The sequence below is a fragment of the Paroedura picta genome, chromosome 15, assembly GCF_049243985.1.
Source record: "Paroedura picta isolate Pp20150507F chromosome 15, Ppicta_v3.0, whole genome shotgun sequence".
NCBI classification, from domain to species: Eukaryota; Metazoa; Chordata; class Lepidosauria; order Squamata; family Gekkonidae; genus Paroedura; species Paroedura picta.
The window spans coordinates 22,268,297-22,295,041 of NC_135383.1; the positions used below are offsets into that span (position 1 = coordinate 22,268,297).

The following is a 26,745-nucleotide window of genomic DNA, read 5'->3' on the forward strand; positions in this document are numbered from 1 at the left end:
GTCTCAAGGGTGCTCCTGGACCCTGGTTTTATTGTGCTGCTTCAGACCAACACGGCTGCCCATTTGAATCTTGCGGCGGGGGGGCGGCGCGGGGGGGCGCTCTGCTGAGGCTCAGGATGCCCCTGCGCCCTTTCGGGGGACGGGCCGCGACGGCATCTCCGAACAAGCCCTCCCCATCCCCAGGTCTCCCCTGGAGGCTGGCACCCCCAGCGCCCGGCGTTTCCCCGTGAGGGAAAGGGGGCAGGTGGCGGCGGCGGCCCCCTCAGGCCCTGCGCTCCCCTCCCTCCCTCCCTCCCTCCACGCCGTCGAGGGCGCCCCCAGCGGCTCCCTCCTTCCTTCCCTCCCTCCTGCTCAGGCCTCGCCCCGCCGCCTCAGCAGCGCGCCCGGGCAGAGGCCGAACTCGAGCGGCGGGCGGGGCGGAGCGAGGCGGCGCAGAGGAGGCCGCGCCAGGCCCGAGCGGCGCTGAGGGAGGGACGGAGGGAGAGACGGAGGGAGGCGAGGCGGGCGGCGGCGGCGCGGGTCTCCCTCAAGCCCTCTCGGCACACGCAAGATGGCGGCCGTAGAGCTGGAGTGGGTGCCCGAGACGCTCTACAACACCGCCATCTCGGCCGTGGTCGACAGCTACGGCCGGGCGCGCCGCAGGGACATCCGCTCCTTGCCCGAGAACATCCAGTTCGACGTCTATTACAAGGTGAGGCGGAGCAGGCCCCGCCGGGCCGGGCGAGTAATGGGGGGGGGGGGAGGAGGGAGAGGGGCTCCCGGTCGGCCTGCCCTTCCCCCCCCCTCCCCACGGTTGGTCCTGCGACCCCCGAGGCGCTTTTTCTCCCCTCTCCCCCCCCCCTCTTTGCAGCCCCATCTCCGGGACCCGATTTTGCATCCAGATAGAGGAGGAGGAGGGGGGGCGCATGCTTTTGGGGGGGGATAGGCTCCCCTTTTTTGCAAGTCTCCCTTCGCCCCACCTTGTTTGGCTTGTTGTAATTCTCTCCCCCCTTTCAAAAAAGAATGGTGGGCGCTTGTCCGTCGAGATTACTTCGCCCTTTAAAATAACATTGGGGGGAGGGGGAGAGAACGGTCTTCCCTTTCGCCTGGCTGGACCCCCGTTCCTTTTAGCATTGGCCTCCCTTGCAATCTGCCTTGGCTGCTGCTCTCCTTTTGCTCCAGCATATGATCCACTTGCCTGTGAAAATAAGCTCCCCTACATAAGTGTGTGTTTGTGTATATACACTGACATATGCATATTTCTCTCTCTATAATATATATATGTGTGTGTGTACATAGATAGTATAGAAATTGCTACTAGGAGCTGGCTTCCTCTTTGGTCAACCGTAGAGTTAGAATCGTAGAACCGTAGAGTTGGATGCATATGTCTATATGTATAATATATATGTTTGTGTGTGTGTACATAGTATAGAAATTGCTACTAGGAGCTGGCTTCTTCTTTGATCAACCATAGAGTTAGAATCGTATATATATATAATAATATGTGCGTATACATACATACTGTAGAAATTGCTATTAGGAGCTGGATTCCCCTTTGGTCAACCGTAGAGTTGGATGGGGCCTTCCAGGGTCATCTAGTCCAACCCCCTGCACATTGCAGGAACTCACAGTTTCGTTCTCCCCCATTGAATATTAGCTGCCCTGGAATCTTTCTACCTCTCTCTTGGCTCCCTTGGAATCTTTTCAGCTTTCTATGAGGGCTTCCCACTCTGGTTGTGAGAAACTGGTTCCCTCTACACTTTTTTTTTTTTTACATTCTTTGTTAGTGCGTGCTCCCTAAAACTTCCTTTTGCCCTTTGCTGGCATTCCTTCATAATTTCCCCCCTCATAATTTATTTTCACCTTGATATCTTTTTCTCTGGAGCATGCAACAAACCAACCAATTAACCAGTTTCCTTGTGTGTGTTCCCCTTCGCCCATACAGCTCATTAATTGCAGAACTTATTCCCTCCAAATCTGGTTTATCTTGTTTTGCATCACAAACACCCAAAGCACAGTTTTTCTTGTTACAAAGATGGGAACTTTTAGGTGGGGGAGGTTGACCTCGGAAAGGACTGGACTCAGTGCCGATGCACCACCCTAAGTTAGATCTCAGGAGGTAAGCAGGGCCAGCTCTGGTTAGTGCTTGGATGGGAGACCACCAAGGAAGTTCATGGTTCCTGGATAGAGGCTGGCAACGTCTGAACATTTCTTGCCTTGAAACTCCCCAAGTGTTCACCATAAGTCAGCTGTGACTTGACAGCGCTTTCCACAGCTGCCAGGGACCCTAATGGCAAATCACTGTTCTGCTGTCTCCACTGTCCATCTCCTTGCAGAGCTGGCAAATTTGCCATATTCACAATTGTTCCAAATAGACACCAGCACATCTTCGTATAGTCTCTGGGCTGGCAGAATGGTTTCCAGTTTTGATATTGGATGCTACAGTTCTCACATGCATGAAGATGATACGGGAATACTGACTAGTGGAACTTGGGGTGCTACAAATTGGGGAGCATTTTGTTCCTCCAGCTTCTATGGGGGCTCTATTGGTGTTGTGTTTATCTTGTGACTTAACACAAGAAAAATGTCGTTCTTGTTTTTCTTAAATTACTGCCTCTGTTCATTTTATTGCTGCCATCTGCCTTTTGCTTTCTGGTTCAACATGCAGAGTGAGCCTCTGAAACCCTTAGAACAGTCAGCCTTGCAGGCCTGAATGCCTGACTCTCCTTCAGAATTGTGGTTTGCTGTTCTATATGTTGCTGTGACTGTCTTCATCATTAGACATAAATTTTAGGATTACCAGATGTCCTCCTTTTTTTTAGAGCGTGTCCTCTTTTTTGGTGCTGCCCTCTGGGGCTCTTTTTAAAAAACTGATGAAAATATTCTCATTTTGAGTTGGAAGCCAAGGAATATTCCTAGTTAGTAATAATTATCAAAACTTAAACAGTAGAGTGTTTAAAGTGAGATTTGTTATAGGGGTCACTTGTTTGAAGTAGTCAATTAGAAAATGTCTCTTTTTTGCTTTTCAGAATGTGATAACCCTGTTTTACTGTTGTACAATATTTCTGTCATTCACATTGCGCTATGGTGTTTCTCCAGCCTCCTTCCACAAAAAAATGATAGTGCTGTAAAACAGTGGTCCCCAACTCCCGGTCCGTGGGTCAGTCGGTATTGGGCCATGGCTCCCCCTCGGAGGCTGCCCTGCCACTCTGCTGCCACCTCACCTTTGGTGTTCTCCGGCGGCCGCCATGGCTGGGGCTCTCCCTTGGCGTGGCACTGCGCAGCTGCTGCTGGCAGCACCCCCCAGTGGGCGGAGGGAAGTCAGGGGCACTGGCGGGAAAGCTAGTGGAGCAGGGGCTAAGGCGGCGACATCCCTTGGCAAAAGACTACCCCCCCCCCCGGCCTCAGTAAAATTGTCAAGCATTGACCAGTCCCCGGTGATAAAAAGGTTGGGGACCACTGCTGTAAAAGATTCTTTTAATGGAGATGAAAGATAATCTACAAGGGCTCCAGTAGGTGGGCCTGCTTTTTTTAGAAGACAGAGCAGTGATTGATCTTATTAACCTTGAAAAGCGTGTGCGAATGTACAAATTTTTCAGTATGTTTGCTTAAAAGAACATCTCCAATAGGAGGGGCTCCCCCCTTCCCCCATTTGTAATGAACACTGACCTAGTATAGAAGGGCAATGAAATGTAATGTGATCCATTTAAGTCACTTCCAAGCACCCTCTCCAAGGGAAGCAAAAAGAGCTCTTTTAAATAGCAGTATTTTGCCAGCAAGCAGGGAAATACAAAGTGTTAGTTCAGAGGAGGTAGCCTCCCACGCTCGAAAGAATCTTGAAACATCTAGCGCAGTCTCTAGGAAAAGGGTATGTTTTCCAGAAAGGTCGCTATGCGCTAAAGACTAAAGTCCTTGGGATAGAGCTACATTATTTAGAAAAGGGAGAATGAACTCAGTTTGGGGGGAGGTTGGAATCTTTGATGTCTGATTAGGAGCTGAGAAGAAATTATCCCCATTCTACCTAGAAACTGCAAATAATGCTACGTTCACTTGGTTTGCTGAGGTGAGAAAAGCAAGAAATGGATGCATCCCATTCTTTTCAGTAGTTATTGTGAACTCTAAATAGGCATTTTAATAAGTGCCATTGTTTTAATGTGCATAATTATAATACTTTTGGAATATCGAAGCAGTGCATGGTTGCAGGTTTTAGTTTGGATTCTATTTATCTATTGGTAGTGCAAGACTAGATTGCTGAACCAGCCTGGTATAGGAATTTATTTATTGTTTTTGAATATAATGCCCGCCCGCCCCCGTCCCCCCCTCCCGCACATAGGCTCAGGGCGATTTACAACTTATCTATAAAATTGCAGTTGAAAACATTATTAAAACCTATAGTGCTCTTTTACATCTACTTGATTTGTCGATCTGTCTCGTCGTCCTGTTTCATGGACAGTATGTTTTAAATTGGGTTCTAACTCTAGGGAGGCCCATAGATTTGATTTGTTTGTTTTGGCCTCATCTGGAAGCCTGGTGGAAGAGCATGTTTTTTTTCAGGCCTTGTAGAAATTAGGTAGTTCCATCAGGGCCCAGGTGTTGACTGGCAGCTAATTCCACCAGTCTGGGACCACAACTGAAAAGGTCCTGACCCTCGTGGAGGCCAGATGCACTTCCTTCAGTCAGGGACCACCAACATGTTGGTAATTAGAAGATCTTGAAAAGTCTTCTGGAGACATACTGGGAAAGATAGGAAGGGCCCAGACCACACGTGGCCTTGAGGGCTAAAAGGGTTTGGACTAGTTGGAGGGATGGACTACTTTTTGAGAGACCCGGGTTTGAATCCCCTGCGTGTCCTGGAAGCTTACTAGATGACTTGGAACTAGTCATTAGTTCTTTGCCTAACCTAGCTCTTGAGGTTGTTGTGAGGCTAAAATTCAGGAAGAGAAATTGGAAGTCTTAAGCTGCTTCAGGTCCCCCACTGGAGAGAAAAGTGAAGTATAAATATCTAAATAAACTGGCCCCCTTAGCGATTAGACTAGATGCACTTCTGTTAACTAACTTGTATTAGAGATGCATGTTCCCTTTTTCATGGTCCGTATGTGCATAAATGTATATCTGTTCTCATGTCATCCAGAAGAGAGTGCCAGCTTTGGAGAAAGGAGGTCTGATCTTAGTAGTTATCCTAACAGGCCCCTTGAGCAAGCACTGTTGTTAAAATGAGGATGATAATAAAGTAATGATAACCCATCGCTTTGCACAGTCACAGCTCTGCTACCAAGATTTTCTCTGTGAGCAATTCAGTGCTTCATTTAGACCTTACGGAATACAAATTCTGCCATTGCTGTGCTGAGAGTTGTTATGCCAGTGTACTGTGATTTGGGGCCTCAGTGTGCTGTTACATTAACGCTGAGTATCGCCATACCCTGAAGGATGCCAAAGAAGTATCTAGGTAATCTAGCTGAAAATGACACATAATGTTAACTTGATTATGAGAGATGTCTAGGTTTAATTTTACTTTTGAGAAAAGGAGCTCCCCTTAATTGCTTGCAGGCTCCTTATACATCCGTTTCAAAATTCCTGTCTTTTTTTCCTTAATGGTTCAAAATGAGAGCATAATATTCCATCCAAAGTAGACCAGGAAACTATTGAAATACTTACATTCTGCATTTCCCTCTTGTAAGGGACTTGAGGTAGTTTGCATACATAATACTCTATTGTTACAACTGTATCAGTGTATAAAGATTACGGTACTATGGAAAACAAAGTTCCATCCAACACCTTATTTCAGCAAGAAATATTCTATTTTTTTTCTTTCTGCCTAAAGCAGGGGTAGTCAACCTGTGGTCCTCCAGATGTCCATGGAGTACAATTCCCATGAGCCCCTGCCAGCATTTGCTGGCAGGGGCTCATGGGAATTGTACTCCATGGACATCTGGAGGACCACAGGTTGACTACCCCTTGCCTAAAGGACATAAAGAGAGGTGGTAGCCTGACTTTTCTGGGACTTTAGCCAGGATATAATCTTCTTTTAGGATTGTCTTGCAGCAGGCAAAAGATGTTTGGAGGAAGTTGGCTGTGGTCAGCCTCCGAATCATTACTCTAGCTTTCCTTGGAGATCTCCCATCCAAATATTAACCAAGTTGACCCTGCTTAGCTTCTGAGATCTGACAAGATTGGGCACGCCTGAGCTACTACAGAGAGTGGCTGTTGCACATCACCTACCCTGGGAGACTGTAGAGCCAATAGAAGAATCCCATGGTTGCATTGATTCCTACAGCGGTATAGTAAATTGAGTTTTGAAACCATTTGCAAGTCAGTACATAAGAGCCAGCTTGGTGTAGTGGTTAGGAGTGCGGACTTCTAATCTGGCGAACTGGGGTTGATTCCGCGCCCCCCCCCCCCACATGCAACCAGCTGGGTGACCTTGAGCTCGCCACAGCACTGATAAAGCTGTTCTGACCAAGCAGGAATCTCAGGGCTCTCTCAGCCTCACCCACCCCACAGGGTGTCTGTTGTTGGGAGAGGAAAGGGAAGGCGAATGGAAGCCGCTTTGAGACGCCTTCGGGTAGAGAAAAGTGGCATATAAGAACCAACTCTTCTTCTTCAGTAGTATCAGGGCTCTCTCAGCCTCGCCTCCCTCACAGGGCGTCTGTTGTGGGGAGAGGAAAGGGAAGGTGAATGTAAAGCGATGTGATACTTCTTCAAGTAGAGTGAAGCGGCATAAGAACCAACTCTTTTTTTTCATCATTATATGTTCAAAAATGGTTTTATATGTTGGCTAACTCCAGTCAGAAGATGGGCTGCAGTATTCTGAACCAATTGTAGCTTTTGAGTTGTCTTTAAGGGCAATCTCACATAGAGCTTGTTACAGTAATCATACCTAAGAGTTGTAGTAGCTTGGTGCACTTGACCTTGGCTGGGTCAAGTGCACCTAAGACAGTTTATGAGCCTCATGCACCTTTTAAAAAGGCACTTTTGGCCACCAAGGTAACCTATTTCTCCAGCAACAAAGTTGGATCAAGAAAGTCTCCCAATGTTTTTCATCGTGTAGGATTATACTACTATCTGGTGTAGTAGTATAATTTAACTCTACAACATTGGGGTGTGTGTGACTTTTAAACCAGTGGTTCTCAACATTATTATTGTCATGACCTACAATTCCTCATGTTGTGGTGACCCCCAGCCATAAAACCATGTAGGGGTTCTTTCACAGAAATTAAACCGAAACTGACCAATGGCGTGAAGATCCAAGATTCAGGATTGATATAAATTGTCCCCCCCCCCCCGGGGTTTATCAGTTCAGTTCTGCCTCTTGTCCTACCATGGCAAACAAACACTCTCTCGATCTACCCCGCAAGGCTGTTATGTGGATGGTGCCCCCCCCCGCCAAGCTGCTTGTCCTGCCGCAACCCATGTGAAAGGGCCATTCGACTCCCAAAGGGGTCCCGAACCCCAGGCTGAGAACCATTGTTTTAAATCCACGTGTTAGTATGTCCTTATTATTCACATGGTGATAACTGCAAATGGAAAAATAATTTTATTATTAAAAATTGAGGTTCCTGGTGTTAATCTAGCAGATAAAATGACAATGTTACCCAGCTTGTATGTGTGAGGCAGGGTGTGCCATATTTGAAATGAACCAAATGTTAATGTGACTAGGCATTTGGGTTTGTTTCAGTTGTGAAGTATGCCAATTATAGTGGCATACCGTACAGACTTTCAAATTTTAGTTTTGATGTTTCTGATAATATCATTTAGCTGTCCACTAGAAAATCCAGTTCCTAGACGGGGATGTTTTGAGTGGATTAAGACAATTGCAGAGGCTACTAGACATAATGATGGACTGTTTAAGAACTGGGTGCAGTCCTTCAAGTGCTGATGTTGTGAAGTTTTGATGAAATTTAGTGAGCATGCTGTCTTGGTATTCTTGCTTGTTCTGCTTCCTTAATTTTCTGTGATATTAAAGGCACTTTAGTCTCTTAATTCATAGGAACAGCTTGTGAGAGATCCATACTACAGGGATGTTGTGCTGCTTTACCGCAAAATTGTAGTTGAAGCATTTTGAATACTGGGGGAGGGGGGGAATTGTCATGAACTGTGTTTTTCACAGTGCTCCTTGCAGCAACCATTTTCTCTGCCTGCTTGTCCCAGCAGCTCTGCTTCTCAGCAGTCCAGGAACCCTAATCTGGAGGTGGCAGCAGTGGGGTGGGGGGACTCTGCAGAGCCGACCGGGGCGTGCGGTGTCCCTGCAGGGTTACTGTAGGTTGGGGGAAGAGCTGGGTCTTTAGGCCAATTATGCACAGCTGATTATGCATGGCACCAGCCCAACCTAGCCCCCGGTGGTGCCCGCGGTATCCCAGGGAACGCGGAAGATTCCACGTTCCCTTACCACAGGCCTTCCGGGGCTGTGTGCCGGGCTATGGCTGGGATGGCGGCAGCGTCATGCTCAATCCGGGCTGCCCTGCTGCCGCCACCCCGGATTATGTGCCCTGTGCATAATCTATCATAGAGCCTTATTTGGATCATAAAAATAAGTTACCGAATTGAGGAAGGGGGACGCAGTGGTGCTAGAGGCTCCTTCTCACAGCTGTCATTTTGAGTGTTCCCAGCCTGATGATTCTGAGCAGCTCAGGGCTTCATGCAGCCAGTCAGACTATTTATTTATTTGTATTTGATGATTTCTGTGCCACCACTCCTAGACCAGCTAGCTCGTGGCAGTTCACTAAGAAAAATAGTGCCCTGGGAGAAGTCATGGCCAGCCAACCTATCAATGTAAATGCCTCTGTACTTTTTTATTTACCTCCCCTAAATTCTTCTCATTTATCAGGGACACTAAGTCTGAGGAGATTTTTAACTTCGGCCAGAGGGACAGGAACCATCAACTACCAGCTTGCTGTAGTGGTTAAGAGTGGCGAATTCTAATCTGGAGAGCTGGGTTTGATTTCCCATTCCTCGACATACAGCCAACTAGATGACCTTAGGCTAGTCACAATCCTGTTGGAGCTGTCTTCACAGCAGACCTGTCTTAGCTCTCTCAGCCCCACCTACCTCACAGGGTGTCTGTTGTGGGAAGAGGGAAGGAAGGCCTTCGAGACTCTTTTGGGTTGTGAAAAGTGGGGTATAAAAAACAACGCTTCTTTCTTCTACCCAATTCTTCTCAAAGTACTTTCACCCCAAAGTAGAAAACACTGATGCCTTAACCTCGGATTGGTCAGAAGGCCTGATGTACAAATCTGTCCCCCCCCCCCTCCGCTGTCCTGTTACAGTCCTGCTGAAACTTCTGAGAAGAATCTGACATCAACATGCAGAAGTCGTTGGGGTTGTCTCCTTTTGGTCTTGGAGACCATGATTCTCTATGCATTTCCAGATGTTGAGCAAACAACCACTGTATCTACTCTGCTCTGCAGACCTTTTGCACCAGGGACCTGTTTGGCACCTGTGACCAGACTGGAGACTGAGCGGTCACATCTATTGGGTTTTGGCTACAATGAGATAGTTACCAGCAATATCCTAGCACCCAGACGCCACTCCGCTAACAGAGTCTAACCCAGTGGTTCTCGACCTGGGGGTCGGGACCCCTTACGGGGAGGGGGGTCAAACGGCCCTTTCACAGAGGTTGTGGCAGGGCAAACAGCTTGGCCAGGTGGCTGCCATCCACACAACAGACTTGTGGGGTAGATTGAGAGAGTGTTCGTCTGTCTGGAGCAGTGGAAAAGAGCGAGAACGGCATGGTGGGAGAAGAAGCAGAATTGAACTGAGAAACCCCGGGAAAAAAACCAATTGATATTCAATCATGAACAATGGGTCTTCACGCCATAGGTCAGTTTCAGTTTAATTTCCCTGAAAGAACCCTTGCATCATTTTATGGTTGTGGGTCACCACCACATGAGAAACTGTATTAAAGGGTCGTGACACCAGGAAGGTTGAGAACCACTGGTCTAACCACTCTTGGAAAGCATTTGTTCATTTGGTGCAAAAGAAAAAAGATTCGGCACTCATCTCGTAGAGTAAAAGATATCTTGGACCTCCTTAAGGATGGCATTGATTAGGGAATTAAAGGAGCTACTCTTTAAAGATAATGGCTTTGGCTACAGTCCTTCTGATCTTTAAACATCCTTACATCATCAAATTCTTAAAAGGAGCTGCAACCAAAGATTTGCCTGTCAAGTACAGCTGAACATGGTCTTCATTGCCTGGACTAAGATGTCCTTTGAGCCTATCAAGGAATTTTCTCTTAAGTTCCCAAGAATGAAGATCTTATTTATTTTGGCTATTACATTGGCCAGGAGGGCATCTGAAATCAGGAGTCTATCAATTAACCCAGAGCTTTGTGTCTTTCACAATGAAAAGGTAGTGCTTTGGAAAGACTGTTCATTCCAACCTAAAGTCAGCTCATCATTCCAGACAGTGCAAGAGATTAGTCTTCCTACCTTCTGTCCCTAACTCAGGTACCCCAAATAAGTCTTATGGCATAACCTGGACATCAAGAGATTTCTCAAGATATTCATCATGCCTGTAGAGGAAAGCAGACTGCGTTTTCATATCTATTTCCCCTCCCAATTTGGGAGGAAAGATGTCCAAGTAAGCAGTAATGGATGTATTAGGTCTTGTATCATTTAGGCATACAAAGCACTGGGTATGGCTGTTCCTCCAAGCATAATTGTTCATTCAGTCAGGAGTGTGGCAACCAGTGGTGCATTCGCAAAACAGGCCACAATGGAAGAGGTGTGTAAAGTGACCCCCTGGTTGCCAGTTTGCACTGTAAAATTAATCTCTGCAGTTTGGCTGATGCAGCCTTTGGAAGAAGGGTTCTTCAGCATGTGATGGAGAATACTGACAATAACACACCTAAAATATAGGACACTGAGAGGTCCCACTCAGATGTACTCTGCCACAGAGTGAGAACAACCATTGGTTACCTACCAAGAAGGGTCCTTTTAGGACAGGACAACATCTTGATCCCTCCGAAGTTATTGCTGCTTGGATTTCCTCTAGTTTATGATTTCTGGTATTATTATTGTTCTTGTTCATTTTACCAGATGTCATAGTCCCATTGTATACGGCACTAGTCAGACCACACCTGGAGTACTGTGTGCAGTTCTGGAGGCCTCACTTCAAGAAGGACGTAGATAAAATTGAAAGGGTACAGAGGAGAGCAACGAGGATGATCTGGGGCCAAGGGACCAAGCCCTATGAAGATAGGTTGAGGGACTTGGGAATGTTCAGCCTGGAGAAAAGGAGGTTGAGAGGGGACATGATAGCACTCATTAAGTATTTGAAAGGTTGTCATTTGGAGGAGGGTAGGATGCTGTTCCCATTGGCTGCAGAGGAAAGGACACGCAGTAAAGGGTTTAAACTATAAGTACAACGATATAGGCTAGATATCAGGAAAAAAATTTTCACAGTCAGAGTAGTTCAGCAGTGGTGAGCTCCCCCTCACTGGCAGTCTTCAAGCAAAGGTTGGATACACACTTTTCTTGGATGCTTTGGGCTGATCATGCCTTGAGCAGGAAGTTGGACTAGATGGCCTGTATGGCCCCTTCCAACTCTATGATTCTATGACTAGTAAAAAAAGCCCATTGCACTTTGAAATGCAATGGGCGCTAGCAGGCGGGGACCAGAGCGAGGGGCAGGCGAGGGACAGAGCGAGGGACAGGCTACCTGAAAGAGGAGGCGGGCGGCGGCTCCTTGGCGTCTCGTGGGTTTTCCGGGGAGTCCCAGGCGTGGTGCGCTGGGCTGTGGTGGCTCCTCCGCGTTTTTTTGTTCTTCTGCGGCTTTCCCGGCGGCTCCATTGTGTTCTGGGGCCATGAGGGCAGGGAGCTCCCAGCAGCCGCGCTGTGTGCGGCTGCCGGGGCTCCTAGGGCGGGGCTTGAAGCGGCGAGAGGCTGCTCCTGGGGGTTTTTTTTGTTTCCTGCTGCTTCTCGCCGGCGCGCCGGCTTGAAGGGGCGAAAGGCTGCTCCGTGTGTTTTTTTTCCCCCTGCTGCTTCTCACTGGCGCGCCGGCTTAAAGGGGGGAAAGGCAGCTCCGTGTGTGTTTTTTTTTCCCCTTCCGCTTCTCGCCTGCGCGCTGGCTTGAAGGGGGGAAAGGGTGCTCCGTGTGTGTTTTTTTTTCCCCTGCCGCTTCTCGCCGGCTCGCTGGCTTGAAGGGGGGAAAGGCAGCTCCGTGTGTGTTTTTTTTTCCCCTTCCGCTTCTCGCCTGCGCGCTGGCTTGAAGGGGGGAAAGGCAGCTCCGTGTGTGTTTTTTTTTCCCCTGCCGCTTCTCGCCGGCTCGCTGGCTTAAAGGGGGGAAAGGCAGCTCCGTGTGTGTTTTTTTTTCCCCTTCCGCTTCTCGCCTGCGCGCTGGCTTGAAGGGGGGAAAGGCAGCTCCGTGTGTGTTTTTTTTTCCCCTGCCGCTTCTCGCCTGCGCGCTGGCTTGAAGGGGGGAAAGGCAGCTCCGTGTGTGTTTTTTTTTCCCCTTCCGCTTCTCGCCTGCGCGCTGGCTTGAAGGGGGGAAAGGCAGCTCCGTGTGTGTTTTTTTTTCCCCTGCCGCTTCTCGCCGGCTCGCTGGCTTAAAGGGGGGAAAGGCAGCTCCGTGTGTGTTTTTTTTTCCCCTTCCGCTTCTCGCCGGCTCGCTGGCTTAAAGGGGGGAAAGGCAGCTCCGTGTGTGTTTTTTTTTCCCCTTCCGCTTCTCGCCTGCGCGCTGGCTTGAAGGGGGGAAAGGCAGCTCCGTGTGTGTTTTTTTTTCCCCTTCCGCTTCTCGCCTGCGCGCTGGCTTGAAGGGGGGAAAGGCAGCTCCGTGTGTGTTTTTTTTTCCCCTTCCGCTTCTCGCCGGCTCGCTGGCTTAAAGGGGGGAAAGGCAGCTCCGTGTGTGTTTTTTTTTCCCCTTCCGCTTCTCGCCTGCGCGCTGGCTTGAAGGGGGGAAAGGCAGCTCCGTGTGTGTTTTTTTTTCCCCTGCCGCTTCTCGCCGGCTCGCTGGCTTAAAGGGGGGAAAGGCAGCTCCGTGTGTGTTTTTTTTTCCCCTTCCGCTTCTCGCCTGCGCGCTGGCTTGAAGGGGGGAAAGGCAGCTCCGTGTGTGTTTTTTTTTCCCCTGCCGCTTCTCGCCGGCTCGCTGGCTTAAAGGGGGGAAAGGCAGCTCCGTGTGTGTTTTTTTTTCCCCTTCCGCTTCTCGCCGGCTCGCTGGCTTAAAGGGGGGAAAGGCAGCTCCGTGTGTGTTTTTTTTTCCCCTGCCGCTTCTCGCCTGCGCGCTGGCTTAAAGGGGGGAAAGGCAGCTCCGTGTGTGTTTTTTTTTCCCCTTCCGCTTCTCGCCTGCGCGCTGGCTTGAAGGGGGGAAAGGCAGCTCCGTGTGTGTTTTTTTTTCCCCTGCCGCTTCTCGCCGGCTCGCTGGCTTAAAGGGGGGAAAGGCAGCTCCGTGTGTGTTTTTTTTTCCCCTTCCGCTTCTCGCCTGCGCGCTGGCTTGAAGGGGGGAAAGGCAGCTCCGTGTGTGTTTTTTTTTCCCCTGCCGCTTCTCGCCTGCGCGCTGGCTTGAAGGGGGGAAAGGCAGCTCCGTGTGTGTTTTTTTTTCCCCTTCCGCTTCTCGCCGGCTCGCTGGCTTGAAGGGGGGAAAGGCAGCTCCGTGTGTGTTTTTTTTTCCCCTGCCGCTTCTCGCCTGCGCGCTGGCTTGAAGGGGGGAAAGGCAGCTCCGTGTGTGTTTTTTTTTCCCCTGCCGCTTCTCGCCGGCTCGCTGGCTTAAAGGGGGGAAAGGCAGCTCCGTGTGTGTTTTTTTTTCCCCTTCCGCTTCTCGCCTGCGCGCTGGCTTGAAGGGGGGAAAGGCAGCTCCGTGTGTGTTTTTTTTTCCCCTGCCGCTTCTCGCCTGCGCGCTGGCTTAAAGGGGGGAAAGGCAGCTCCGTGTGTGTTTTTTTTTCCCCTTCCGCTTCTCGCCTGCGCGCTGGCTTGAAGGGGGGAAAGGCAGCTCCGTGTGTGTTTTTTTTTCCCCTGCCGCTTCTCGCCGGCTCGCTGGCTTGAAGGGGGGAAAGGCAGCTCCGTGTGTGTTTTTTTTTCCCCTTCCGCTTCTCGCCGGCTCGCTGGCTTAAAGGGGGGAAAGGCAGCTCCGTGTGTGTTTTTTTTTCCCCTGCCGCTTCTCGCCTGCGCGCTGGCTTGAAGGGGGGAAAGGCAGCTCCGTGTGTGTTTTTTTTTCCCCTGCCGCTTCTCGCCGGCTCGCTGGCTTAAAGGGGGGAAAGGCAGCTCCGTGTGTGTTTTTTTTTCCCCTTCCGCTTCTCGCCTGCGCGCTGGCTTGAAGGGGGGAAAGGCAGCTCCGTGTGTGTTTTTTTTTCCCCTGCCGCTTCTCGCCTGCGCGCTGGCTTGAAGGGGGGAAAGGCAGCTCCGTGTGTGTTTTTTTTTCCCCTGCCGCTTCTCGCCTGCGCGCTGGCTTAAAGGGGGGAAAGGCAGCTCCGTGTGTGTTTTTTTTTCCCCTGCCGCTTCTCGCCGGCTCGCTGGCTTGAAGGGGGGAAAGGGTGCTCCGTGTGTGTGTGTTTTTTTCCCTGCCGCTTCTCGCTGGCTTGAAGGGGGGAAAGGGTGCTCCGTGTGTGTGTGTTTTTTTCCCTGCCGCTTCTCGCCGGCTCGCTGGCTTGAAGGGGGGAAAGGCAGCTCGGTTTTTTTTTCTTTTTTTCCCCTGCCGCTTCTCGCCGGCTCGCTGGCTTGAAGGGGGGAAAGGCAGCTCGGTTTTTTTTTCTTTTTTTCCCTGCCGCTTCTCGCCGGCTCGCTGGCTTGAAGGGGGGAAAGGCAGCTCGGTTTTTTTTTCTTTTTTTCCCCTGCCGCTTCTCGCCGGCTCGCTGGCTTGAAGGGGGGAAAGGCAGCTCGGTTTTTTTTTCTTTTTTTCCCTGCCGCTTCTCGCCGGCTCGCTGGCTTGAAGGGGGGAAAGGCAGCTCGGTTTTTTTTTCTTTTTTTCCCTGCCGCTTCTCGCCGGCTCGCTGGCTTGAAGGGGGGAAAGGCAGCTCGGTTTTTTTTTCTTTTTTTCCCTGCCGCTTCTCGCCGGCTCGCTGGCTTGAAGGGGGGAAAGGCAGCTCGGTTTTTTTTTCTTTTTTTCCCTGCCGCTTCTCGCCGGCTCGCTGGCTTGAAGGGGGGAAAGGCAGCTCGGTTTTTTTTTCTTTTTTTCCCTGCCGCTTCTCGCCGGCTCGCTGGCTTGAAGGGGGGAAAGGCAGCTCGGTTTTTTTTTCTTTTTTTCCCCTGCCGCTCTGCGCGACTGCCAGGGGCTCCCTCGGGGGCCGGTCTGACACGGCGAGAGGCGCTTTGCGCCTCTCGCCGCATCAGGCCGGGAGCAACTGCGAGCCGCGCTGCGCGCGGCTCGCAGTTGCTGGGGCTGGGAATCAGAGGGACCAATCGGCAGGCGCTTCGCGCCTGCCGATTGGTCCCTCCGGTTGTCTTTTATGAGGAAGGGTCCAATCCGGACCCTTCCTCATCCCGGACACATCCCGCCCCAGAACCCCTTACTCTTTTATTTAGTCCGTGGCGCCCGCGGGCGCCACGGGCGGTGTACAGATTCTATTAACCTTCTTCCTGATGTTGTTATTTGTTGTGATGTTAATACTTGTGATGTTCCAAAGTTTTCATAGTTGAGATTAGACATAGCTGTTGGAGTTACCTGAAGTGAGGATTAGGTGACTTCCACTCAAGGAATAAGTAGTTTCTGCTTCCTTAAGTGAATTGTGGAATCACCTACTAAGATGTACTCCTGTCCTCAAAGAAGGACCCTTCTCAGGAAGTAATCAGTGGTCATTTTGAGTCTGGAGGGACCTGGTTTCAGATAAAGCTTGCAGGGTGACCTTTGCTCATATGAAGTGTACTGTGTGAGTTGGGTGATGCCAAGAAAAAACAAACATAGCCTTTATTAAATATTTCTTTTTTGGCAGTGAAGGAATTGAACAGCAGCAGCAACCTAGAATAACATAGAGGTAATTATTGTGTGGGTTTTTTTTAGTTTCACCCTACTTGTTTCCTTCAATTTCCCGTTCAGTGCAAAATGTACCCAACAGCTCCAGCTGTATACACAGAAAAGAAAAAAAAATACAAATATAAATGTTCCATTAAACCCCATGGAGTAATTTATTAAGGTTGAATATAGAAAACTGAAAAGAGTTTTATCACTTTTTAAAATCATGTTCTCTCTTCGTTCTTTTCTGGGTCATGTTGACCCCCTTTATTTTGGTGACATCTGTCACTGGCTGGGTTCATATATAACATAAAAGCAAGATACATTTTAATTATAATTTGTTTGTGAAACTAAGACTTGAGTCACTATCATCCAAACCCTGGTTTTTCTTTACAAATTATGGTTTGATCACTGTTGCTTCTTCAGTGCAGAGATGCAGCTGGTATCCCAGCCTAGGGATGTGCGCCTTGGGTCGGCTGCCTCAGTGATCACTGCAGCCTAGCGCGTAGGAGGCCAGGGCCATGGCATGGACAGCCACCCCTTCTCTCCGCACCATGGCGTTGGCCTCCTATGTACATCTCTTTCCCAGCCAAATCATCTCCTCTCCATCCAGCCAATAAAAGTAGCTTCAGATTCAGAGCACTCTGAATGAGTGTATTCGTGCTTCTTCACGGTGCCAAAGCCAAACGGGGATTGGAGAGCGATCTTAGACCTGAAGTTCACAAACAAATACTGTACATCAGATTTAAAAAGTTCTGCATGGAAACCAATGCCCACAACAACACAGCTCAGGTTCTCAGGACCCTTCAGGAATTTGGATTCCTGGTCAACATGAAGAAAAGCATAATTATCCCATCGCAGATGATCCTTCACTTGGGAGTGATCATAGACATGCTACAAAGGAAGTTCTTCCTTCCCAAAAAGAAGATTCTCAAAACACAAAGTCATCAAGGAGCTTATGAAGAAGAGCATGTCACTACTAGCCTTAGCAAGTGTCCAGGGCCTGCTGGTGACAAACACAGAAGCTCTACAGTGGCAAAAGTGGCACGCAAGAGGAATATTTATTTGTTTTATTTATTACTTGAATTTATATACTGCCGTTCCCATTCGGTCTCATGGCGGTTTACACAATAAAAGAGTAAAAATACAATAAACCCCCTTAATAAATACCCCAATTATATTATTAAAATTATTAAAAGATGGCGGCAACTAATAAATCAATTTATCCCCTCGACCAGCCAGGCCACAGTCTTACTAGCCTACTGATGAGAGTGGGAACAGATGGACACAACGGAGATTCCTCAGACCTTTTCAATCCACTGTAACACCAGGACAAGACAGGTCAGTCAAGCTGAACCTTCAGTTTCAGGAGATCGAATCTCACACAAAGGAAGGTTCTGCTCAGTCTCCCAGCAAGTCTAGATCTTTACAGATGCTGGAAATTGAACGGAAACATCTGACCGATGCAGGATACTCGCGGGAAGTTGTAGCGACCATCTTAGCCTCCAGGAAAGACTCAACTACCAGATTTTACAACATGACGTGGAAAACCTTTGTGAGATGGGGAAGACAAAAGAAGGTACATTACTTGAAGCCTTCCATAATAGCTCTGCTGAACTTCCTACAGAATGGGGTAGCTTAGGGACTAAAACCAGCCACCTTAAGAAGGCAAATTGCAGCAGTTGCGACTGTCGGCCCACAGGTAGACAGTTTTCAATTATCTCATTATCTCCACATAATTTGATTCCTCAAGGGGGCCACAGCAAAAGCCCCAGCTCAGGTGCACAGATTCCCAATGTGGAAATAGAACATAGTAATACAGGCCCTGACAAAGGTCCCATTTGAACCAATACTGAGCATCCCTTTAATTCGTCTCAGTATGAAAATGATTTTTCTTGTAGCCATCACATCAGCATGATGCATATCAAAGTTGGGGCCTTATCCATGAGACCAGACTTGTGCGTTTTTCACAAGGACAAAGTGGTACTATGCCCAGACCCAACCTTCAGACCCAAGATAGACATCATATTCCACAGGTCGCAGGAGATCATCCTTCTGTCACTTTGTTCAGATCCTAAGCACCCTAAGGAAAGGGAATGGCACCACCTAGATGTTAGGAGAACTCTCAAGGCATACCTGATTCACACAGAAGACATAAGAAGGTCAGAGAGTTTGTTCATTTCAGTTTCTCTACCTAACATGGAGCAGAATATGTCCAAGGCAGCAATTAGCAGAAACATAAGGACCTGCATAGCCTAGGCATACAAATCACTTTGTCTGCCTGCTCCAACAGGGATTATAGCACACTCAATTCACAGTGCTTCAACAAATGTGACACTAATAAATAGAGCTTCAGTTCTGGAATTCTGTAAAGCCGCAACATGGTAATCCGTAGCCACATTTACTAGGCACTACAAAATTGACCGATATAGTTCAGCTGATGCAGGTTTTGGCAGGTGGATTCTGCAGCATGTTTTGGAACCAGTCTAAATACCCACCAGGGTATATAGGCTTTAGAAGGACCCATCCTGGCAGATAGCCTCCAATCCAGGGAGAGAATGACCATTGGACTTACTGAAGAGGGTCCTTCTCCCCCGGAGTAAGGAGGACATCTGCCCCTCCCAAAAATTGGTTCCAGAACATGATGCAAAAATTACAATCATAAGGCACAGGCCTTTCTGTATAAAAAAGGGGTGGGGTTAAGATACTTGATGTGTCAAAAGTTAATTCTAGTTTCAGTTAATCTAGTGTACGGCTCTTTGAGCATCCAGCTGGGGACGAGATGCAGTGTGCAGGACAGGAACCAGAAGGAGGGCGTTTTTAATCAAACCATGCCCTACCGGGCCGCCAAATGGAAAACCCATTCTGACATACGTCCTCCTTTGTCCTCCTTATTCCAGGGGAGAAGGACTCTCTTTGGTAAGTCCAGTGGTTATTTTAGGGCTGTCCCATGGATCCCACATATTAAGAAACACCTTTGCTGTAGAGCTATTCCAGCTCTTTGTTTGCAAAATTCTGATCTGTATAATTTTCTCTCTTAAGTGTGGTAGTTTAATGACAAGAATGTGCTGTTAACCAAGCACATGCTTCAAAGCACTCTCAGAAGCGTACCCATGGGAGTCTATGAGGCTTTGTGGTTTTCAGTATCGTGCACAAGCAGATCTTTATTGCTGTTATTTAAATCAGTTTTGCTTGTTTTTTTAAAACTATTCTATCCATGGAGGAGGGGAGAATGTGTGCCCCAGTTTGAGGCATGTTTTCCTAAATTATTGATTTGTGTCATTTTCAGGAGATATGGCTCTGCCTGCATAAGACTTCAGGGCTGTTTGTCACACCATCTTCATGCTTTTTCTTCAGGATTCCTTCAGGGAGGCTGCCTCCCTGTCATAGAGTATGTGCAGCTGCATAGCCTGTCAAGTGCAAAAATTATGTACGGCTATATTTATAATAGAGCAGCAAAATTAGGCCACCCACAGACAATGTGCAGGCTTCTGAACACTCGAGGCTCTCTAGATCTGCAGAAAAATGTGATGATGATGTAAATTAATTAAAAGGTTTTCTTAAAACCTTCCCAAAGATGACTGGGCATGCTTACTATCCTGCTTCTGCATGGGGTTTTTGACCCTGAATAGAGACCCAAATTGCTCTGCGCAGTAGAGGCACTTCCAAATGATGTCCTGCTCACAACTTGTGGGGCTTCTGAGGCTTCCCTATTTAAATCTGATCAAAAAATAACCTCTTTGATCCAATCTAAACATGGAAGGGCAGGGTGGCTGTGGGCAGAGCTTAAAGCCAATAAGAAGTAAGGGTGGGGCTAAGATCTGCATTCACTCCCCTCTGTTTTTGGCCCATTAATGACCCACACGCTCAAGCAGTTTCATTTATTCATGGTAGGACTTCATGATTTGTCTGCACTGGTGTAACAGAGCAAAAGGACAGACTTAGTGGGGGGCAGTATCAGCAGCAGTACAGAGCTATGGGGCTTGTGGACCCAGTCTCTTCCTGCTTCAACCCCATTTGATGCTGCTTCTGCAGGAGAGGAGCCTTTTCACGCCCCTGTGTAGAAACAACCAAAATGTTCAGAGCAGTTGATGGGTAAGAAAGGAGAGAAGGTTCTTGTGACCATAAAGAATCCTCGAGGGGGAAATTTCGGGGGGGGGGGGTATTATAATATTTTCCCCTTGCCAGTGATTCTATGTGGTCTCCCAATTTTGTATTTAGCTAAAATTATAGCAAACAACTGGTTATGGAGCCGACTGGTATAAGAAACAGTGATAGTGAGACAGGATGAAGTTAGCAATGGTTGGAGCCATGGTATGATTCTGGGCAGAAATGTGGGGCAGGCTATCCCCTTGATTGATGCCCTGCTTGTGAGTGGGCAGAAGCCTCCGGTTAGCCCTTGCTTGAAACAGAATATGGGCTATGGACACTTGGTATGATCCAGGCTCTTCCTCTCATTCTCAGTTTGGACCTTCCATTTAAACTGCGCTTCCGTTTTACCTCTCGTAGGTGTAATCTTCTCCATGGGAAGGAGACTTAGATAAAATACGATTGGGGACTGTGAAGGATTTTTCCTTTAAAAAGCCAGGATTACACTTTGAACATGTATTATCTCAGAGGGAAAAAATCATCTCCCTGTTTTGGGGGCGAAAGCAAAAGAAGCCTTGAGGGGAGATTTCCTTTTGTTTTCTCCCACAAATAGCAACATAGTGTGACCATTAAAGTCTCTAATTGTGTGATGGTCCTGTGGGGTGGTTCTTGCTTTGGATTTCTCATACTATGGAGCTACAGCAAAGAAAGCTTAAGAAGAAGAGTTGGTTCTTATATGCTGCTTTTCTCTACGCGAAGGAGTCTCAAAGCAGCTAACAATTGCCTTCCCTTTCCTCTCCCCATTCAGGTAATCTACCATTCAGGGTTATCTTCCTTTTGAATATCTATGGTAACTTCTTCTGTATCATCTTATGCTGGTCTATGACCGTAATAAAACTAACTGAATCTATGGTAACCTGGAGTGGTGACGGTCCATCGGAGGCTTGCTGGCCGCCGTGGCCATGCTGCCGAGCCCATTGCCCGGCCAACCTGCGTGGCTACTGTCTCCAAGTGCACGCCGCCTGGCCAACTGTGCAACAGCCAGCAGCAGCCAGGCTGCCCCATGGCAGCTGGGTCCAGCGTGGGGGAAGGCCGCAAGCCCTGGAAGCGCCCTCCTCGCTGGCCAGGAACTCTCCGGCGGCAAGGCTGGGCGAACGGCTCACACACCGCTTGCAGAGGCGGGCGCTCTAGGGGCCGGCCCAATCTAGATGTGCCAACTTTGCTGGGCGCATCTGGAGTGGAGGAAGCGCAGGCCGGACTGTGGGTTCCTTTCCCGGCCAGCGCTGCCCAGATGGCCCTTTCTCAAATATTAAGAGGAACCTGTTGTAAGGATTGGTCGCGCCCGTGTCACTGTACTTCATTTTTCATCTTGGAAAGGAAAAATCTAAAACATCTGACCTACTTTGGAGGAATGAAGATGAAAGCCAAAAGGTTTTATTATGTGTATAAGCTTCTGTTCTCCTGCAACATGGCCACCCACCTCAGAAGGGGAGTCAGAGTTCCTCCCGCTGTATAGCTGAACAAATAGATTTCTCATAGCACACAGGTGGGTTGTGTGCTGTTTCTGCTCAAAGCTGAAGGATACCGGAGCAGTATTAGAATTGCATTGCCGGTTGAAACTGGAGGACTGTCTAGTTCAGCATTCTGTTTACAAGAGCAGCAAGGAATTCTCCCAAGGAAGGCACAAAGGTCGCTTCTCTCTGAACTTGGGTGCTGTTTTTCTAACATCAGGTTAGGATTTGATGTAGTTTTCAAAATGTGTGCTGTCATTCAGTAGGTTTCAGCAGAGCTTTCCCCACACCAAGGACACCTGTGAAGAGTTAACTCATGAGTGCCTGGGGTGGGTAAACTGGAACTTCAAGTGAAAATTCTACCACATTTCAATAGGGCTGCCAGTCTCCAGGTGGGACCTGGGGTCTCTGGAATTACAGCTCATCACCATACTCTAGACCAGGGGTAGTCAACCTGTGGTCGTCCAGATGTCCATGGACTACAATTCCCATCAACTCCTGCCAGCGTTTGCTGGCAGGGGCTCATGGGAATTGTAATCCATGGGCATCTGGAGGGCCACAGTTTGACTGCCCCTGCTCTAAGGGGTTAAATCAAGATAGATTAAATTGGGTAACTTTGTTGGGTCTGTCTGAAGCAGCACAGCAAACTCAGAGTGAAAGCTCACGCCTGGAATAAATCTTTGTTGGTCTTGGCTACCCCTGCTCTAGACATGAGTTCCCTTGGATAAGATGGATGCTTGGGAGGGTGGGCTCGATGACATTGTACCCACTGAAGTCCTTGTCCTCCCCAGGCTCTATCCCAAAATCTCCAGGAGTTTCATAGTTTCGATAAGGCAACCCTGTAATTAAGTCAGATGCTCCAAATTTCTTCTTTTTTTTGTTCTCTGTGTTGTTCATGTAGTAATTTGTATTATAATTGTTCACAACTGATTCATACAACTTGGTCTTGAACGTCCTCAAAATGCTTTCTACTAATGCTTTCTCCCCCCCCCCTTAGCAATGGAGGTAGGAAGGGGATCTTTTTGCTTCCGCCATGTTGTGATGGATTTTAAGTCTTTTAATGGGAGTTTTAATGGGGTTTTAAGACATTGTGACCCGCCATGAGCTGCTTAGGGAGTGGCGGGAAATAAATTGAAATAATAAATTGAAATAAGTAAATAAGTAAATAATGATGTATGATATTAAGTTACTTTTAATATAATGCCCTATCCATGGCTTGTTACCACAATCTTAACTAACAAAGCAAGCTTTATGCGTACCTTCCAAACCGGGATTGAATAGTCGGCACTCCTTATTTGGGAGAAAAGTACACACCATAGTAGTTGTGGTAAATTAGAAGTGTGCAACTGGTGGAGACTGATATAGGTTGGCGGGAAATGTCCAAGCATAGTTCTTTAATATAGGGTCAGACTGTGGCTAGATATTCGCTCTCAACCAACTCAGGATGAAACGTCATCCTTTGGCAAGGGGGATGGAAGCAACGTTCATTACAGCTTTTTCATCAGATCTTGGCCCGGTCTTCATCATTGGGTATGAGATACCACAACCACGGGCCACAGCATAACATTCCCCCCCTTCCGATTTATCCCTTGTCTCCATTTTCCTTCCACCCCAACAAGAGAGCCAGATCCTGCATCTGCTATACATACAAGTGATAGAACTAGGGATTCCGTTTGACAAATGTACAGGAGTTTACTCAGTCTTCAGAAGCCCATCTTGGACCTCAAATTAATTAGTTTTCTAGTGCAGCATTTCAGTCTCAAAACTTCATGATTTAGAATCATAGAGTTGGAAGGGACCTTCTGGGTCATCGAGTCCAACCCACTGCACTATGCAGGACACTCACAACTCTCTCACTCATCCACTGTATCCTGCCACCCCCTTGAACCTTCACAGAATCAGCCTCTCCGTCAGACAGCTATCCAGACTTTGTTTAAAAATTTCCAAAGATGGAGAAGCCACCACCTCCCGAGGAAGCCTGCTCTTCTGGATGTTTAGATGGAATTTCTTTTGCATTAATTTCATCCCGTTGGTTCTGGTCCATCCCTCCGGGGAAAGAGAGAACAACTCTGCTCCATCCTCTATATGGCACCATTTTAAATCCTTGAAGATAACCATAATCATTGAAGATAATCAAGGGCATACCAAGGCATACTCTCATGAACCCATCTGGCTGGCCTACGAATGCAGTCTACATTACAAAATAGTTCTTTACCAGTTCAGAGTCTTTCCATTCGGCTTGTCCAGTGCTCTGTTGATATTCACAAAACTGATGGTGACAACTGAGTGTTCAAAAGTACTCATGCCTAACAGATTATCTTTATCTAAGACAAGGGCACTTTAGGATAAGCAGTGGTGTCTTGAGTGTTATGGCTTTCTGATCGATGTCCACAAGAGCAATCTTCTCAGATGCTGACACACTTGGAAGCCATTGAAAAGTTCACACACAGAGAAAATCTTACCTTAGTAGAATGTTCAGAATTTACAGAAAGTGGTCTCAGCAGACATCATGCTGCTGATCCAGTTACAAGATAAACTTTAATGAATGTTGCAGTAGGCATGATGCCGAGGACCTGGATTCACTGCACCCTCACTGTCCAAGGAGGCCTTGGTTCTCCAGCCTGCTGGACCTATCAACATCATCTACCTGGAGGTTTAGTTTCAACAGATCTACTGTCTGTTGACAGTCTGCTGACTGATTCTGTGAAGGTCTGTGAAGATCTACTGTCATAGGGTCCAGGCCTTACTTGGCTCCACCTAGTCACTTGACAATGACGTTGCAAACACTCCTGAATCGGGGCTTTGCAGAGGAAGTTACAGTGGTTGTTATGGTCTTGTGGATGCGTTCTACAACCTGTATATATGGATGTACTTGGAAGTTCTTCTGTAAGTGGTGCTGTCACAAGGGAATTGTTCTTCCAAACCAGCATGGCTTTGGGTTTAAGACCCAATATGCTATGCAGGCAAGTTGCTGGCTTGGCATCTGTTCTCCTTCAGGCAAATGGTTAATGAGTCTCCAACTATCCTGATGTTAAACATTTCCTCCGCAAAGGAAATCTGACATGACCTCCTATACCTCATCACTTTCTTTCCTAGCATCTCTGTGTAGTTCTCTAGGTGCTGATGAGACATCCTTTGAACCCTCAAGGTTCCATTTTGTGACCTTCACCTCACCGCAACAAGGAATGTTTCAGAACCGGGACTTCTCTCCATCAGATCAGATGTTCTGGATGACTCTGGTTATGCCGGATTCAGATATAGGTGTGCTCTTATGAATCCTTAGGTAGTCTAATTAACTTTCCTGTATCAGATCATTTAACTCCTGGCTAGAGCTACACCTCAATAGCATCTTAAATTCATTATGGTTACAGTATACCAGTGAATGCTATTAGATAATCTCTGCTTCTATTTTAAACGTTTATTAAAGTATAACTATTGCATTCTTAACATTGACTAACACAGCTTGACAAAAAAATTATACATTCCATTCCATAATTGTAACATAGATACTGAAAGGAGAGCAATTATGAGTCCATAAAAGTATCTTATCCCAAAAATAATCAGATCACATGCAAGGAGCCACTTTTAAAAATGTATTTATTAGACATTTAGATAAAAAAAGAGAAAAAATACATAATTACCAAAGACAACTTCAATATGGCTCACTTTTCCATTGTTTCACTAACTAACTAATACATGCTACCTTTCCATATAGTCCGTGTCGAAGTGCCAGTTATCTTGAAATTCTTCAGAAGGTCTTCTATTTAGTAAACTCATTAACTTTACCATCTCACAAAGCTCTCCAAGTCACCTTAGGTAACTCCGAATGCTTCCAGGTCTGAGCGATGACAATTCTTGCTGCTGTAGTTGCATAAAAGAAGAATTCTTTAGCATTACAAGATTTATAGGCATAAAACTTAAGAGCATATATTCAGATTTAGTGGGAATATTCAACATTTTTTCTAATACACCATGAATTTTAATCAAAAATTTAAAAAAAGTTTCTTACAATTTCACCACATAGGATAAGAAGAGCCAACTTTTGAATGATACCTCCAACATCACAGTTCTTAGACATCTTACTAATCACTTTTGGTGTTATGTACCATCTGTAAAACATTTTATACCAGTTCTATATGCCTATCCCAAAGTTGTTCCCACTGTTCTAATTTAACATGATTAAAATTCTGTATCTAACATTTATCGTAGTACAGTCTTGTTTGAGGCAGAACCCAGTTCTCACAGGGGACATATCAGGATTCGTTTTTTAAAATTTCCCCACCTCATTCTTTGAGTCCATGGTGAACAAATAAGCGATCACCATGGTGAAAAAATAAGTGATTAACTGAGATTTTTTAAAAAGCTTTCTGTGGCATGCATTTAAAAATACTATCTGCCTGCTTACATCTTGATACGCATACTTAGAGTTTCCACAGAACATGTAAATTGTGCAAACAGCAAATGTAGTAAACAAACTTGTTGGCTTCTACTCCGCGAAGCTGTTGAAATGAACAAAGCTGTTTTCAGACTCAGAAAACCTTTATTGGCGTACACCAAGCTGTTTTAAGGCCAAACAGTTTGCATGAGTGTTACAAAGAGCAAAGAGTATACAAGCCAATAAGCTTTTTTTTTTTAAGTAATTCATGGATTCCTCACCTTACCCCTTTTGTCTGTTAAAGAAGAAATATCTTTTCTGAAAATTGGGAGGTGTATTTTACAAAGCGAGAGATTTCATCGTACTTTAACAGTGTTTGTAAATATAAAAAATTGCCTAGTTGGGCCCTCCCTGAACTTCCACAATTCCTGCAAAAGGGAGCTCGTCCACCAGGCATTTGCTTGAAGCCGACTGACCCATAACATCTACAGGTCCCCATTCCACCCCCCCCCCGACTGAGAGATCAAACCTACCTAAAGGTAAAGATAAAGGTATCCCCTGTGCAAGCACCGAGTCATGTCTGACCCTTGGGGTGACGCCCTCTAGCGTTTTCATGGCAGACTCAATACGGGGTGGTTTGCCAGTGCCTTCCCCAGTCATGACCGTTTACCCCCCAGCAAGCTGGGTACTCATTTTACCGACCTCGGAAGGATGGAAGGCTGAGTCAACCTTGAGCCGGCTGCTGGGATTGAACTCCCAGCCTCATGGGCAAAGCTTTCAGGCGGCTGCTTTACCACTCTGCGCCACAAGAGGCTCTTTTCAAACCTACCTAGGGATTGTCAATGTTATTGTTTTATTGAAATGCTGTTCTAGTTGGTATGTTATATCATGATTGTTATCCATTATGTGGTT

General features: G+C 47.2%; 1 protein-coding gene across 2 annotated transcripts in view; it reads left to right on the plus strand.

Moving 5' to 3' along the window:
* Positions 1-218: 218 nt before the first annotated feature.
* APPBP2 (amyloid beta precursor protein binding protein 2) overlaps positions 219-26,745 on the plus strand; it is a 68,257-nt gene continuing 41,730 nt past the window's right edge. The window contains exons 1-2 of one of the 2 annotated variants that reach the window (XM_077312792.1): positions 16,869-17,199; positions 17,291-17,437. In XM_077312792.1, coding sequence (XP_077168907.1) covers positions 17,140-17,199; positions 17,291-17,437 — 207 coding nt within the window. In that variant the 5' untranslated portion in view covers positions 16,869-17,139. Of the gene's footprint in view, positions 692-16,868; positions 17,200-17,290; positions 17,438-26,745 lie in introns of those variants that run through there. The other variant, XM_077312793.1, reaches the window with a different exon arrangement.